This window comes from Panthera tigris, chromosome D4, assembly GCF_018350195.1.
Source record: "Panthera tigris isolate Pti1 chromosome D4, P.tigris_Pti1_mat1.1, whole genome shotgun sequence".
Taxonomy (NCBI): domain Eukaryota; kingdom Metazoa; phylum Chordata; class Mammalia; order Carnivora; family Felidae; genus Panthera; species Panthera tigris.
The window spans coordinates 30,905,199-30,921,133 of record NC_056672.1 but is presented as its reverse complement, the minus strand read 5'-3'; the positions used below and the strand labels follow the sequence as shown (position 1 = coordinate 30,921,133).

General features: G+C 40.6%; 1 protein-coding gene and 1 pseudogene across 2 annotated transcripts; one reads left to right on the top strand and one right to left on the bottom strand.

Moving 5' to 3' along the window:
* Positions 1-131: 131 nt before the first annotated feature.
* LOC102950393 (procathepsin L) lies at positions 132-5,118 on the top strand. 2 transcript variants are annotated; one of them, XM_007089015.3, is made up of 8 exons: positions 132-384; positions 1,370-1,506; positions 1,807-1,929; positions 2,034-2,180; positions 2,362-2,586; positions 3,034-3,199; positions 3,854-3,968; positions 4,724-5,118. In XM_007089015.3, the coding sequence occupies exons 2-8, from the start codon at positions 1,381-1,383 to the stop codon at positions 4,821-4,823; spliced, it is 1,002 nt and encodes a 333-aa protein (XP_007089077.1). In that variant the 5' UTR covers positions 132-384; positions 1,370-1,380; the 3' UTR covers positions 4,824-5,118. The 2 variants fall into 2 exon arrangements, with proteins under 2 accessions (XP_007089077.1, XP_042820838.1); XM_042964904.1 differs by having other exon boundaries at positions 133-244.
* Positions 5,119-9,173: 4,055 nt separating this feature from the next.
* Positions 9,174-15,229, bottom strand: LOC102955149 (annotated as a pseudogene).
* Positions 15,230-15,935: the final 706 nt, after the last annotated feature.

Sequence of the window (15,935 nt, the reverse complement as noted above, 5' to 3'; positions counted from 1 at the left end):
TGGGACAAGTTGAGACTGAGCCGCGTCACGCTCTGGGAGTCCCAAGCCTGGAGGCCCCGCCCACAGGCCGGCGCAGCCAATCGCGGCGCGAGCAGACCGTAAGTAAGGGCGGGTCGGGCGTGCAGAATTCCCGAGGCCTTAAAGGCTGAGTCAGGAGCAGCTGGGCCACAATCCCCGGCCTCGGCGATCTGGGAAGGGTTGTGTGTGTCTGTGGAGTGCGCCTGCGCAGCTGTGGACGCCGTAGGTCAGCTTCTCGGTCTGGGGACCGGTACTGGAGGAGGGGATTCACCCCAGGGCACGGGCAAGTGTCGGGCGCGACCCGCGGGAATAAAAACATCTGCTTGCCTGGAGTTGGTGAGGCTGAGCCGACGCTGCCTGGATCCTGTAAGCCTTGAAGATGGGAAGTGGGGGCAGGGCGGTTCGGGGAACCCAGGGCGACACTGAGACCACGGTGAGGTCCTAGGCTGTGCAGGAGTCGGTCCGTCTCAGGGCCGTTGCGGGCACAGGTCTGGCAGCCGGGCCCCCACCGGACTGGGCCTGGCCAGGAGGTACAGGGCAGGCTGACCTCCGCAAGGGCTGCGGGGCCCGGCGCTCCCTCTACCTCGGTCTGTGAACATCGTCTGGAAGCTGAGGGAGGCGAGCGGGGCGGACAGCCTTCGGCCTGGCCCCGCCTGCAGTGTCCCTTTGGGCCAGGCCCGAGAAGGTGCTCTGAACTCCGGGAGGTCGTGGCCCTGTCCCGGTCGGGAACTGGGGCTCTGGACGCCCTCGTGCCTCGTAATTTCTTCCTCAGTTTGGGGGTAGTTAATGGCGGTGCTGGCGGCAGAGACCAAATGTGGGGACAGCAGAGCACTGGTGCAATCCTGCCCACCTTCTGGGAAGGTCTTTCAGAAAGCTTTCAATTCAAGAAGCATGTCTCACCCCTTGCTGTATATTTGTCAAAAGAAAGATGTGAGGTGGCTACCTAACCCCTGGGGATCCCTGTCCCTACTTGGGATCAGGTGTTCTGATAAATAAGATTTCCTGGGTCACCTCGGTATTTTCAGTAAAGAACTTGGACCAACAGCTTCTTAGTTGCCTTAAGATTCTGAAACTCTGATCAAAACCTAAATTATCATTGCACTATTACAATGAAGTCTGTTTCAATTCCTATAGCACTTGTCAGCCTGTTTTTAATTTTGATGGCTGAATCATATACCTCCAAGTCCTTGGCCTGTTTTTCTCCACCCACATCCTTAGCCTTCTTCCAGGAACCTGTAAATATTTGCGAAGGCACTTTAAATGTTTTTACTTTACAACATCTCAGGAGAAAATAGGATGGCTTTTTTAAAGGATTGGTCTCATCAAATACTGATCTCATTTTCCTTTCTAGGTTTTTGAAACATGAATCCTTCACTCTTCCTGACTGCCCTTTGCTTGGGAATAGCCTCAGCTGCTTCAAAATTCGATCAAAGTTTAAATGCACAATGGTACGAGTGGAAGGCAACACACAAGAGATTATATGGCATGGTAGGTAACATATGAAACTGTCCAAAGGGACCCCCAAAGAGAAAGAGTCCCTTGCCGTTGGGAGTTTATAGCCAGAGAGTAGCATGTAGAAGTCAGCTTTCACCAAGGCAATAACTTCATGGCACCCATTATTGAGCACAATATGGGGCATAATTCCTGTTGTGTGGTTGCTAGAGAACAGCTCCCAGAAATATAAGCCATCCTGGGCCATGGCTTTTTTCCCTGTCTGCAAATCCACTAGGTGAAGATGGGCTGGTTTTAAGTAGGAATAAAGATGGTAAGTTATATATTTGCCTCTAGAATGAAGAAGGATGGAGGAGAGCAGTGTGGGAGAAGAATATAAAAATGATTGAACTGCATAACCGAGAATATAGCCAAGGGAAACATGGCTTCACAATGGCAATGAATGCTTTTGGTGACATGGTGAGTGTCAGCGTGGATTGCTGTGCTTTTTGTGCTTCCTGTCCTCTGTACTTTATCAAAATAACCTCTTGCCTTTTCAACATTTTACTTACTTTTCCTTAAAGACCAATGAAGAATTCAGGCAGGTGATGAATGGCTTTCAAAACCAGAAGCACAAGAAAGGGAAAGTGTTCCAAGAACCTGTATTTGCTGAGATCCCCAAATCTGTGGATTGGAGAGAGAAAGGCTATGTAACTCCTGTGAAGAATCAGGTATGATAATATTTAGCAGATCTCCTTCCAAGAATAAAGCCAAAAAGGAATTAGTGTCCTTGCTTTGGTAGACAGTGGAGTTTGTTTGTTTTGTTTTGTTTTGTTTTAAGAATATTCGGGTATATGGGTTATTGTGAATCTTTGTATTTATCTTATAAACTGATAACTTTTTTATTTTCAGGGTCAGTGTGGTTCTTGTTGGGCTTTTAGTGCAACTGGTGCTCTTGAAGGACAGATGTTCCAGAAAACTGGCAAACTTGTTTCATTGAGTGAGCAGAACCTGGTGGACTGCTCTCAGCCTCAAGGCAATGAGGGCTGCAATGGTGGCCTAATGGATAATGCCTTCCAGTATGTTAAGGACAACGGAGGCCTGGACACAGAGGAGTCTTATCCGTATCTTGGAAGGGTAAATGGAGCTCCTTATCTTGTTATTCCAGCTCAGCTTTTGAAAGCTGAACATTTTCAAAGATAACAGACACTTTACTCAGCATTCACATTTTAGATGCAAACTGACAGAACTGTCACTATAAATTATCAGCCTTAGCACAGGTTCTCTGATTAGATGGTTAGCACATAGCTGTCCTTAATTCTGTGTAACTTGGAGGCTTTTTATACACCATTCTGCACATAATTTCTGCATAGTGAAAAATTTCTTATGGACAAGTAGGCCTAAGGGGTTTCACTGAAGATAACATCTGCTAAGTTTTCAATTTCAAATCAGAAACATTTGGCTATTAACTCACAACAAAGCTGACTTGGAAATCATTAACCTGCAAACTGCTGAGTCTTGAGGTCCTAGAACTGGAGGTGTGGATGGTAGTGATCAAGTTTCTTTCCCATTTACCTTTAAAAGGACTCAGAGCCCTGTAACTACAAGCCTGAGTGTTCTGCTGCCAATGACACCGGCTTTGTGGACATCCCTCAGTGGGAGAAGGCCCTGATGAAGGCAGTGGCAACTGTGGGGCCCATCTCTGTTGCTATTGATGCAGGCCATCAGTCGTTCCAGTTCTATAAATCAGGTAGGTGTTTGTATTTTTATTATAGAAGTTCAGGCAGGCAAAATTGGAAAACACAACCATAATTGTTTGGTGTTAGGTTTGGAGTCCTGCTTTCCAAGACTAGAATTTTGAGTGTGTGCATTTAATATAGTGATGTTTCCATTTGACATATTTTAGACATTTTCTCATGACAAGCTCTCCTTAAGTGTTTTTAAATGGCTGTGTAATTCTGCAAATACAAATAATTGATGTAAGTATTCTCCAGTTGTTGGACCTTTTTTCCAAATAATGTTTACTATTGAACTGTAAAGAACCCTGTGGCTCAAGTGTTATTTTATAATGTGCTGTTTCCTTAGTTGGCATTTTAGAAGTAGAAAGGATTATGCTAAGTAATATTAGTAGAAGTAGCTAAATCGTCTTAGCCTTGATAACTAGATCTTATTATTGGAAATCCTTTTCGAATAGAAAATATTTTGGGTTTAGTGGAATTTTGTTGATTTCTAGTGAGTTGAGTTTATTAGTTACCATAACTATTTTTGGTAAATATTTAAGCTTTATATGTAATTTACTAATGGCATTTCATTGAATTTTGAGATGTCTCTTAACCGTGGTAGATAGGGTGAGTTACTGTCATGTGTCAATTGAAGCTTCTCACCCCAAATTTTACTCCTCTAGGCATTTATTATGATCCAGACTGCAGCAGCGAAAACCTGGATCATGGTGTTCTTGTAGTTGGCTATGGCTTTGAAGAAACGGATTCAAGTAAAAAATTTTGGATTGTCAAGAACAGGTATAAAACTCCAAATGTTATATATTAAATTGAAAAGGGAGTGCTTGTTTGGAACCAGTATTTGATTTCAAATCCAAAACTCATTTTGAAATCCCAGAACTTAGAGTGAACACTCTTGACATTTTTTATAAGGGTAAAATGTACTGATGTTTGATTACAGGATTCTGTAGCAAGCTTGTTGGACTTATTATTACATATTTATAACATTGCATTTCCAAATTTTGAAAACTTTATTCAGAAACACATCTGGCCCCAAGAGTTTAGATAAAGGATTTTGCACCTGTAAGGTTAAGGGCTGGTTTCCTTTTTTGTGTCCAGTTTTTCAACAAGGTATACTGAGCAGAAACAACTGCTGACTCTTTTAACTCTGAAGGATTTTCTAAGAGTCCAGTGGGCTCTGTATGTCCTTCCTGTTACCATTTGTTGCCCTGCCATTTTATTCTACTTCCCAATTCCCAGAGGCTTTGAGGTCATCTGGATCCATTTTCACTGCTAAAGTTCTTTGAGAGGGGGTATAAGATAGCCTGCAGAAACAAACTGCTACATTGGAATCCTAGCCCTGCCTCAGTTTCCTATCTTAAAAAGTTAAGGACCTGTGGGAATTGATATACTTACCAATATATGTAATAGCACTTAGAATAGTGCTTGATAGCACCTGATATGTGGAAAGCCCTATTTTAAGTATTAGCTATTACTAATGAAGCTAATATGTACTTGATACTTTGTATAAAACAAAAAACATCTTCTTTTTTCAGTTGGGGTCCAGAATGGGGCTGGAGTGGCTATGTAAAAATGGCCAAAGACCAGAACAACCACTGTGGAATTGCTACGGCAGCCAGCTATCCCACTGTGTAAGCTGGTGGATGGGGTATCAGAGGACTTAAGGACAGCATATCTGGAGGAATTTTTATCTTAAAACTGACCAAACCCTTATGTAACATAAGACACTTGAATCATTGAAGATCCAAGTTGTGATTTGAATTCTGTGACATTTTTATAAGGGTAAAACTTTACCACTACCTTAATTGCTGTTATAAATAGCTTTATAATGTTGAAGACTCATTACTTAATTCTAAGACTTTTGAATTTTCATTTTTTCAAAGGATATATAAAACTTTACCTTTTAAAATAAATTTTAACTCAACATGTAGAGGTGGAACTTCTCTGTTTTCAATGCATTAACTTTTTGTGTAGTTATAAAATCTAATTGGGCTATAAAGATATAACTGGATATGCCAGTGGTGCATTAGAAGGATGCTGGGTGGTTCTCAAGATTTTCTAATTAACAAATATGCAGATTTTATGTCAGCTGCCTATTGGCTGTGTTGACCCAACCCTGAATCTAGCAAAACATAACAATCTGGAAGGGCAAAGGTAAATTGTTTTAATAATTTAACAATTCACTCTTTAGGAAAGTGAGAAGACATTAAGATCTTAGGTTTTAGACACTAGAAAAGGAGATCCTCTTCCTTTGACTCAAGATGGTTAAAACCTAGTAAGGTTATGGGAAAAAAGTCTCAGAGCCAGTTACTGAAGCATCTCCTTGAATTGCTGGTAAAGACCATGTGACTACTTTGCAGTTGAATAAGGACCAGATTCTGGATTACCAAGTCTTTTATCTTTGTTCTGCCAAGTCTCTGATGGCTTTCACATAACTCTTCTAGGAAAAGCCTCATTTGTTGCCTAGTGTTAGCAAAAGTATATTTAATGTCTATGATGAACAAGTCTCTCATGTTTGATAGTAACTGGAAAAATGTGTTAAAGATCCACAAGAGATGAGTGTAGACTACAAAAATAGGCTTCTGGCCTAGGAAGATCACTGGGTCAAAATTGGGGGCTTAGCTAGCTACGTAATCTCTGAATTAAAACTAAACTTGGAAGGGAAAAAAACAGCCTAAGCATATGGTTGCACAGGTAGTAAATACAAATAAGACAATATATTTGTATATTTAAAAGATGGAAAGAAAATATGCCAAACTTTTGGGTGGGTTATGGATGATTATTTTCTTTAACCTGTTCCACAGAAGACATGTATTTTTATTAGTAGGGGGAAAATTGTGAAAATATACCTACATTCTGCAGGCCAAAGAAGCAGGTGTACGTGTGTTTAAAAATCTCATGCTCCCAATCAATAAGAAAACACAAGGACTAAGCTGGTGAAATATAGCCATACTCAATTATGAAGGGAATGAGAGATCGAGGACAACTAGAACCTTATAGCCCACAAAACCTTCAATAATTTTTGTCCATACATCAATATAATGTACCATTTTCAATCTGAGTTTTCTCTAAGAAAGGATTCCTTCATCTTGCTTTGCAACAGCAGGCTAACTCAGTGGTGTCCACAGAATCCTGGAACAACTCAAGACTCTAAGGAAACATCTGGGTGCTAAACTGAAGGGAAGCATGATGGCTTTGTATTTTAAAAAGTTTCAAGTCTGTCAAAGCAGAGGACACCTCAGATGTCTAAAGTATTTGTTTTTGTAACTTCCAAAGACCTTTATATTTTAAGTTGTGAAAAGTTCCAAACCACATCTATCATCTAAAAGAATTTCAAAGGAGCCAATAGACTTGAAATAAAGAGAGCTGGAAACAAATGTTATCACTACAAAATCTAATCTGAAGAACAGGCTACCAGTATTTCCTATAGTCCAGACATCCAAATAGTTACTTGTCCTAGTTAATATTTCAGAGGAAGTAAGGAAAAGTGAGACAATTTGGCAAGTTATGAGGGAGGAATTGGCTTACGTGGATTTGTAGCTATAACACATGGACATCTTGTTAGGGGAGAGAATGGTCTCAGTATAGTAGTCCCTCCTTAATTGCAGTTTTGCTTTCCATGGTTTTAGTCAACCACAGTCCAGAAGCAAATGATCCTCCTTTTGACAGGTGAGTAGGAGGTCAATAGTAGACTGATGCTATATCACAGCGCCTGTCATTCACGTCACTTCATCTCATCACATATTTTATATATATATATATATATGTATATATATATATATATATATATATATATATACATATATATATGATCACCTCTCACATCACAAGAAGGATGAGTATGTACAATAAGATATTTTGACAGAGACCACATTCACATAACTTATTACAATATACTATAATTCCATTTTCATGTTGATTTTATCCTATGCCTAATTTACAAATTAAATTTTATCATATATGTATAGGAAAAAACAGTGCAGTTGATCCTTGAATAACGTGGGGCCTAGGGGTGCCAACCCTATCCCCATCTCATGCAGTTGAAAATCTGTATAACTTTTGAATTCCTGAAGTCTCTTTTTGACTCCCCAAACCTTAACTAATAGCTTACTGTTGGCCAGAAACTTTACCAATAATACAATTAACATGTATTTTAGATGTTATACATATTATCTACAGTATTTTTACAGTAGAGAAAAATGTTAAGAAAATCATTAGGAAAATAGATTTACATTACTGTAAAAGAATCCACATGTAAGTGGGCCTACATGCACAGGATAAGCTGTATGCTTAAACCATTGATACCACATTGCATATATATAACTTCAGATAACATTTTTGAGATATAAGTCTGTAAACTTATATGTAGAAGCATATTGGAATATTCCTGTGCTTAACTCACTGAAAGTATACTTCGTACAATATATCTTTCAAGTGACATTTTCATTAAAATACAAGGGTTTGTAAACTCTTGTGTAGAAGCATGAGAGTAGCATCATGTTTAACTCATTAAAACGATACTGTATAAAAAAAGAAGTGGGCCTACACAATTCAAACCTGTGTTGTTCAAAGGTCAAACGAGTGTGAGTTTGGTACTATCTGCAGTTTCAGGCATCCACTGGGAGGCTGGGAATGTATTACCCACAAATAAGGGGAAACTACTGTAATTAGAAAACTCATTTTTTGCACTTAATTTTCATCACCATCTCCAAGGTATACTTACAAAATCTTAAGCAAGTATAGACTTCCCTATTTCTGTTAGTGATTTATGATTGATGAAAGTTACAGTTAAGTTACAGTTAAGACCACATTTATATGTTTTGCCTATAAAATTTGAAATTGGCTGTTTCCTAAACTCAGTTACCTTTTGGCTGATATAAAAATCTAAAACAAAAAACTTGTGGGAGTTTAAAGAAGCAAGTATTAGTGTATATATACATGTTTACATACATATATATGTATGTATGTGTGTATGTGTGTTTATCTCCCATCACTTTACAGAATTTCAGAAATGTTCATGGTCATCACTATTTTTAAATAACTTAATAAGAAACTATTACCAAGAGCTGCTCCATGGTCTCTTTTCTCAGTACTACATATTAAAACTTTTGTAGTTAATATATTTCCTCATTCAACTGTGCTGTCGGTTCTGGGGTATAGAACAAAGGTAGTCACAGTCTGTCTCTTGTGGAGCTCACATTCTCATGTTGCTGAGCCCATGCATAACCTCCATCTTTTACCGTAGCCACCATTCATGAGCCCATTTGCAATGACAGGAGTGGCTGAGGAAAGAATGACTGGTAGTCACAGAACAGGTCATTTTATTCACTTGATTTACTGAGGTTACCTTTGGTGAGCATTTGCATGGGACAAAAATATAGTCATGCTTTTTGCCCATTCAGAGAGCTCTATTCACACACCTCTTCTCTAGGTCTCTTTGTCAGCAATTTTCCAACCAGGTTTCTTCCAAGACCCTGATAATCCAGCCAAACCATGGTTACAGCTCATGAATTAGTATATAATAGCACTTCTGGCCATTTTTCCTTCCAAGCAAAATGAACAACCAGATGTTCAACATTCTGCTCACGGGGAGGATTTCCCTTCACCACTGCCCTTTAGGGATGTCCCCACAAGGGGTCATAGTGTGCTACAGTTGTCCACTTCAGTTAGTGTCTGCATATCACATAGAACCATCTATAAACCAGCCCAAGCTTTCTCTTCCTCAATCAACTGATTTTAGAGAATGCCCTGTGAGACCATAGGTTGAGGCTGGGAGCGAGAAGGCAGGAGTGGGGGCCATGAGCATTTGGCCCCTTCCTAATGTAACTTCTGCTTTGAGGGCCTGCTTAGACCCAATCCCATATATACCACTTCTACTTAATGATGGAGTGCTGCAATGCACATTTGGCTTTGTGGCTTGGTGGGTCAGATAATACACAGTTCATGATGAGCAGCTCATGAAATTGGTGGCCCATTTTTAAGCATTTATTCTCTAATACCCAGTAGCCAAGCTAAAAGCTGTTTTTCGAAAGGAGAATAGTTATCTGCAGAGGATAGCGTGACTTCACTCCCCAAATCCTTAAGGGTCTGCATTACTATTTGTCTATTGGAGCCTATCAGTGGCTCCAAACAGCATTTCTACTACTGACACTTCAAGCATCATTGAATCTACTGAATCATATGGTCCAAGGGGCCCAGCAGCTTGCATAGATAGCAGCCTGGACCTGTTGCAGCCTTATCTTGTTCTCAGCCCCACTCAAAATTTAACAGTGTTTTTGGGTTACTCAGTAAATGGACCAGAGTAGCATACTCAAATGAGGAATGTGTTGCCTTCAAAATCCAAAGAGGCTCACTAAGCATTCTCTTTTTTGGTTATAGTGGAGCCAGATGCAACAATTTATGCTTCATCTTAGAAGGGATATCTTGACATGCTCAACATCACTGAACACCTAGAAATTTTACTGAGATGGGAAGCCCTTAAGTTTTTGTAGGATTTATTTCCCACCCTCTGACATGCAGATGTCTTACCAATAAGACCAGTAAGTCTAAAATAGTTCCTACTTCCTGCTCACTAGTTCTATTTAGCATAATGTCATCAATGTAATGGACCACTAATGATGTGAGGAAAAAAGATAATCAAGATCCCTGAGAACTAAATTATGATGTACAGCTGGAGAGCTGATATGCCCCTAAGGTGAAGGTGTATTGTTGGCCTTGCCAACTGAAAACAAACTGCTTCTGGTGGTCTTTACTCATAGGTGTGGAGGGGAAAAAAGCATTTACCAGATCAATACCTGCATACCAGGTAGTAAGGGATACGTTAATTTGCTGAAGCTATGTAACCAGATCTGGAATAGCAACTGGAGTTAAGTTTATGGTTAGTTTATGATAATTCACGGGTTAAGTTTATGATAATTCACTGTCATTCTTCAAGATCCGTGTGTTTTTTTCACAGGCCAAATAGATGAGTTGAATGAGGATGTGGTGGTGAAAATCACGATCCCTGAATCTTTCAAGTCCTTGATGGTGGCCCTAATTTCTGAAATCCCTCCAGAAATGTGTCACTGCTTTTGGCTTACTATTTTGCAAGGTAGAAGCAGTTCTGGTGAATTCCACTTGGTCTTTCCTACTATAATACCCCTAACTCCACAGATCTGGGAACCAGTGTGGGAATTCTGCCCATTGCTGAGAATGTCAATTCCATTTATCCATTCTGGAACTGGGGGGAAAAAACTATACTGAACCCACTGAGATGGACCTGAGCAAAAACTCCATTGATCACCCTTTCTCCATAAACCCCTACTCTGATGTGTGAGGTTTGGGTCTCCTAGAATTAGTGTCAGTTCAGAGGCAGTATTGAGTAGTTCCCAAAATGTCTGATTGTCTTATTTTTTTCCAAAACATATCACCTTTATAAAAGGCTATCAGCCTCTTTGGAACAGCCTGGGAGAAAAAATGAACAGTAAAAAGAGTATAAACAGAATAAAAATCAACAGTATAGTGGGGACACAGTTTCCCTTTCAGTTAAGGGTTTGGAGTCTGTAAACTGTCTCAAGTTCTGGAATTAATTGAGGGGCTGTAACTCTTTTTTTTTTTCAAGTTAGACTTCTGCTGTTCAGGTTAGACCTAGAACTCATCTGCTTTTACAGATGATATAAGAATTTAGTAGACTGCCACCTGCTTCTCTTCTAGGGACACTATTATCAGCTAGCCAGTGCCATAGGTCCTTGCAAGTCAGACTGTTCTAACTACTGCAGCAACTCTGCTGTCCACTTTGGTAACCATGTCCACTGTGGTGTGTTCCAGTTGGGTGGGGGCCAGTGGCACTGGCAGTGAAAGAATTCACCCGAGCCAGAACAAAGGAGATAGAAATTTATTGAACACACTGCAATGGAGCACTGGGCAGGACAGCAAAGGAGAAACTATCTGCCACAGTGGTGAGGGACTATAGTTATAGAGTGGAGTGAGGAAACATGGGAACTTATGGAATTTTCCCTTTTTTGGTACCTGTGCCTGGTTGTAAGTAGTTCATTGGTCAGTTAGGGCCTATGACTAGGTCGAGGTGGGTCACTCAGTGAGTCTGTTTACGTCCACTCGGTAGTCACTGTGGGCCCTTTTGTCTTGCTCAAGTTTCTATTGCTCAAGCACGTCACCTAAAAGTGGCCTCTACATCCACCTTATCTTTGGTGATTAAGTGCCACCATTTGGCTCCCGCCACCCAGGATCCACTTACCCCATTGCATTTAAGAATCTCAATTCAGTGGCAGCATTTTCCACTGTAATTTCTAATCTGTTGAGAAGAGTGACCACAGAGCTTTTCAAAGATACTAGGATTTCCCTCACAAATTTATTTCTTACAGTCATAGTGGAAGAAGTTGTGTCCTCTATACCCTTCTGTGGTGAGTGAGCATTGTTACATGACAAATCCACTCTAACATTTGAAACTCCCAAACCTTTGGATACCTTTTCTTCTACAATATACCAAAAGCATCTAGACTACATTTAGTGTAGGTGTAGGAGAGCAGACTGATTCTTTGGCCTTCCATCTTGTTCCTGTCCCTGCAATGATCTCCCTCAGGGATACTTGTTCCAGGTCCTTGGAGGTTTATGTATCCCCTAACCAGAATGCAAGAAGGCTTAATCTGATCATCCCTAAGGTTGTTTAGATAACTAGTAGAGATAATATCGTTTCTTCCCTTCCCCCACTCTGGTGCACAGATGATCTGTTAAATGTTAAACAGTTTGACCCTACAATGGCCTCTGCATACCCCCTTGCTCTATAAAATCTGTGGATTAAGCTCCAGACCTTGCAGACAACAGCTGAAAAGCACCTGGATCGTCATCCACCCAATCCCCATATCAGTAAAACTGTGTGTAAATGGTATGGAGTGGCTTACTTCATTTTTTGGTTTCAAAGTATCTCAAAGGATACCTTACTGTTCCTCTTCGATCTTCTAACAATTGGTGAGCTAAGCTAGAGACCTAAAACAAAACAAGCAGAGATAAAGGGGCTCTGTCAGGGGAAAGCCCATAGTCCGTGGGGGAAATCCCATTGTTGGTGGGGGAAATCCCAAGCTGGCCAGCCACTGTCATGTGGGAAGACTCAGCTAGGTTTTTTGAGCATTTTGGAGCAGTGCATGAATAGGGGAATACCCTGAAATGGCCCAAAGGATTGTTATATATCCTATCTAGAATGGTAGGGAAAAGGGAAGGGAAAGTGAACAAGCTATTGTGGCAGTAGCTTGGCCAGAGATATGTGCATTATGAGACACTGCAGAATTATAAGTAAGGAGAGAATTAGAACAGACTAGAGAAGCATTGACTTTGGAAAAGGATGTACAAGCCACATCTAATATGGATATCTTGTCCACAAGAATACAACAGCAGGAGAAATGCTTAGGAAGTATGACATGTACAATGGCAAAGATGCATGGGTGCAGGCTACCATACACTAAAGTGAGAATTATTATATTTCAAGAGAATTGGGACCCTAAAGCTTAGGATCCCTGGAATAATGACTCCGCTTATGGGGAGGATATTATAATAGACAAGGAAAATGACTTACAGTCATACCCTTTGATTCAAACAAAGACCCAGGCCCCTCATGAGCCTTGAGATAACCAAGAATAAATTCCAACAAGTCAGAAAATGACTATGAGGTGAATTAGTGGAGCTAATGAGGCATTTTAAGCAAAAAGGCCAAGAAGGGATGCATCTTGCATGTTACAACTGTGGAATATTGGGACAGATGGTATTGTGTTAGAGGGTCTGAGATGTCAAAAATGGCCTCAGTCACTGCTCAACCTGCCTTGGAACAAAGGTTATATACCATGCCGCAGGCATGGGTAAGTGCTTAGCTAATTTGATTGATTTGATAAACTCTAGCATTAAAATGACCTGGCCTACAAAGTATGGACAAAGCCCAAATGTCCATTGATGAATGAATGGATAAAGAAGATGTGAGATATATATATATATATATATACACACACACACACACACACATATATATATATATATATATATATATACAGTGGAGTATTACTTGGCAGTCAAAAAGAATGAAATCTTGCCATTCACAACTACGTGGATGGAACTAGAGCGAAATTATGCTAAGCGAAATTAGTCAGTCAGAGAAAGACAAATATATGACTTCACTCATATGAGGACTTTAAGATACAAAACAGATGAACATCAGGGAAGGGAAGCAAAAATAATATAAAAACAGGGAGCGGGACAAAACATAACAGACTCTTTAAATATGGAGAACAAACAGGGTTACTGGAGGGGTTGTGGGAGGGGGATGGGCTAAATGGGTAAGGGGCATTAAGGAATCTACTCCTGAAATCATTGTTTGCACTATATGCTAACTTGGATGTAAATGAAAAAAAAAAAAAAGATGACTTGGCCTAATGAAGGGGATTTTTCCCTACCCTCCATTACACTGGACCTCTATGGAAGAACTACAAGAAATTATATGAGAACTGGGAATGAAACATGCCATTTACATTCAGCATTTTAGAGGACCAAATAATTATTTTCCTCTTATATGAAAGACCATGCCTCAGGGGCATGTTATGAGACTTTAGCATCTGTCCTTGCACCTATGGTTAATCAGTCCATTGCTACAGTAGTGGCTATGGTGGCTGACTTACATGAAACCAAAAGAATCTGGCATAGGGGAAACAGATGGGTTGAAAAATGGAAAAACAAAGGATCCTGCCAATAATAAAATGGCAGAAAGGGGGTCCATCAGGGTCTCTAGTAAACAACTAGATTTACTAGTTGTAAACTCTAATATTATCTAGGACCCTAAGAGGAAATATAGACAAGCAATCCAATGGTTCCTGCTAAGCCTATGGAAGGCACTGACTAAAGGAAAGCAGTTTATTCCCTTGAAAGAAGGCTCAAAAAAGCCAGATGTGTTCCTGAGTGCCCCTCTGCTAACAAGCGAATTTAGAGTATGGGTACTCCTTACTCCTAGAGATTAGAAGTTAGATCAACATTGCCCTCTGGTGAGTACAATAGGGGTGACCAGAGACCCCATGTTGAATTAATCATTTATTAGTTTCACACTAACAGACAGACTGTACTAGCTCTAATGTACACTGGAGCTGAATGCACACTAATCTATGGAAACTCCTTGATATCTCAGGGAGAAATAGAAGCAATTGATACTATGGGAGACAAATTATCAAGGTCAGACAAACTAGTCTCTACCTACAGATTGGCAGGCTCCCACCCTGCTGTTTTCTAGTGCATGTATCACCCATTCTTCAGTATGTTTTGGGTGTAGATGTTTTACAGGATCTAGATCTAACTACCATGACAGGCAAATTCAAGTTGCACATTGGAGTCGTAAAACCCATCACTGTGGGTTCTGCAAAATGGGAATCTATACAGCTGCCAGTTCCTCTGAAGAGTAATAAGCATAAAACAATATAAAGTACGGGGGGTGGGGAGCATAACAAGTTTACTGCCACCATTAAAGAATTAGGAAAGGCAGAGGTAATCAGGCCTGCTCAAAGCCCATCCAATAGTCTAGTTTGCCCTGTAAAGAAATCTAGGGGCGCCTGGGTGGCTCAGTCGGTTAAGTGTCCAACTTTGGCTCAGGTCATGATCTCATGGTTCATGGGTTTGAGCCCCACATTGGGCTCTGTGCTGACAGCTCACAGCCTGCAGCCTATGTCAGATTCTGTCTCTGGCTCTTTCTGCCCCTCCCCAGCTTGTGCTCTCTCTGTCTCTAAAATAAACATTAAAAAAAAAAAAAAAAAAAGAAATCTAATTGGACCTGGTGAATGACAATAGATTATAGGGAACTCAGTAAAGTTACTCCATGCAGCCATGCCATGTTGCCTAATATAGCCTCATTGTTAGAAAAAAAAAAAATCACAGCATCCATTAAGACATATCATTACGTACTAGACCTATCTAACCCCCTCGTCAGCATTCTATTAGAATTTGAATCCCAAGGCCAGTTCACCTTTACATGCAACAGGAGACAATGGCTCTTCCAGGCATTGCCCCAAGAGTGCCTCCATAGTCCCGCAATTTGTCATAGGATGGTAGCCAGAGATCTGGAAAACTGGGTATTGCCAGAGGAGATGGTGCTTTATCACTACATAGATGATGTAATGTTAACTTGTGATGATTTATCCTCCCTGTCTCAAGCAGCTGCGTCATTACAGGTGCACTTGAAGTCACAAGGATGGGAAGTAAATACTGACCAGATCCTTCCTGGGTGTCATCTGGGCAGTGTCCTGGGTGTCATCTGGGCAGGTAAGACAAAAGTGGTGCCAGAGGCAGTCACTGATAAAATACAAGCCTTCCCAATCCCTGAACCAGTAAAGGAATTACAGGCTTTTGTTGGTTTATTGGATTACTGGAGACCTTCTTGTCCCCATCTAACCCAGATATTAAGACCTTTCCATGCCTTGCTTAAGAAGGGAAACTGATGGGCTTTCTTACAGGCAAAAATTGTAGTAAATATGTTGCTTAGGGTCTTAGGGTATCCCATTTTGTAACTATGAGTTGGAATTCCCTTCTGGTGTGATAAGGAAGCTCAAAATTTTTCTTCCTTACTTTATTTTTTCTGCTCATCCCTTAGTAAAGAAATGGCTAAGTACAATTCCTCAAGCAGATGATTACTTAAGCACTCTTTAAAACCAGCCTTGGGGGGCGCCTGGGTGGCTTAGTCGGTTGAGCGTCCGACTTCAGCTCAGGTCACGATCTTGCGGTCCGTGAGTT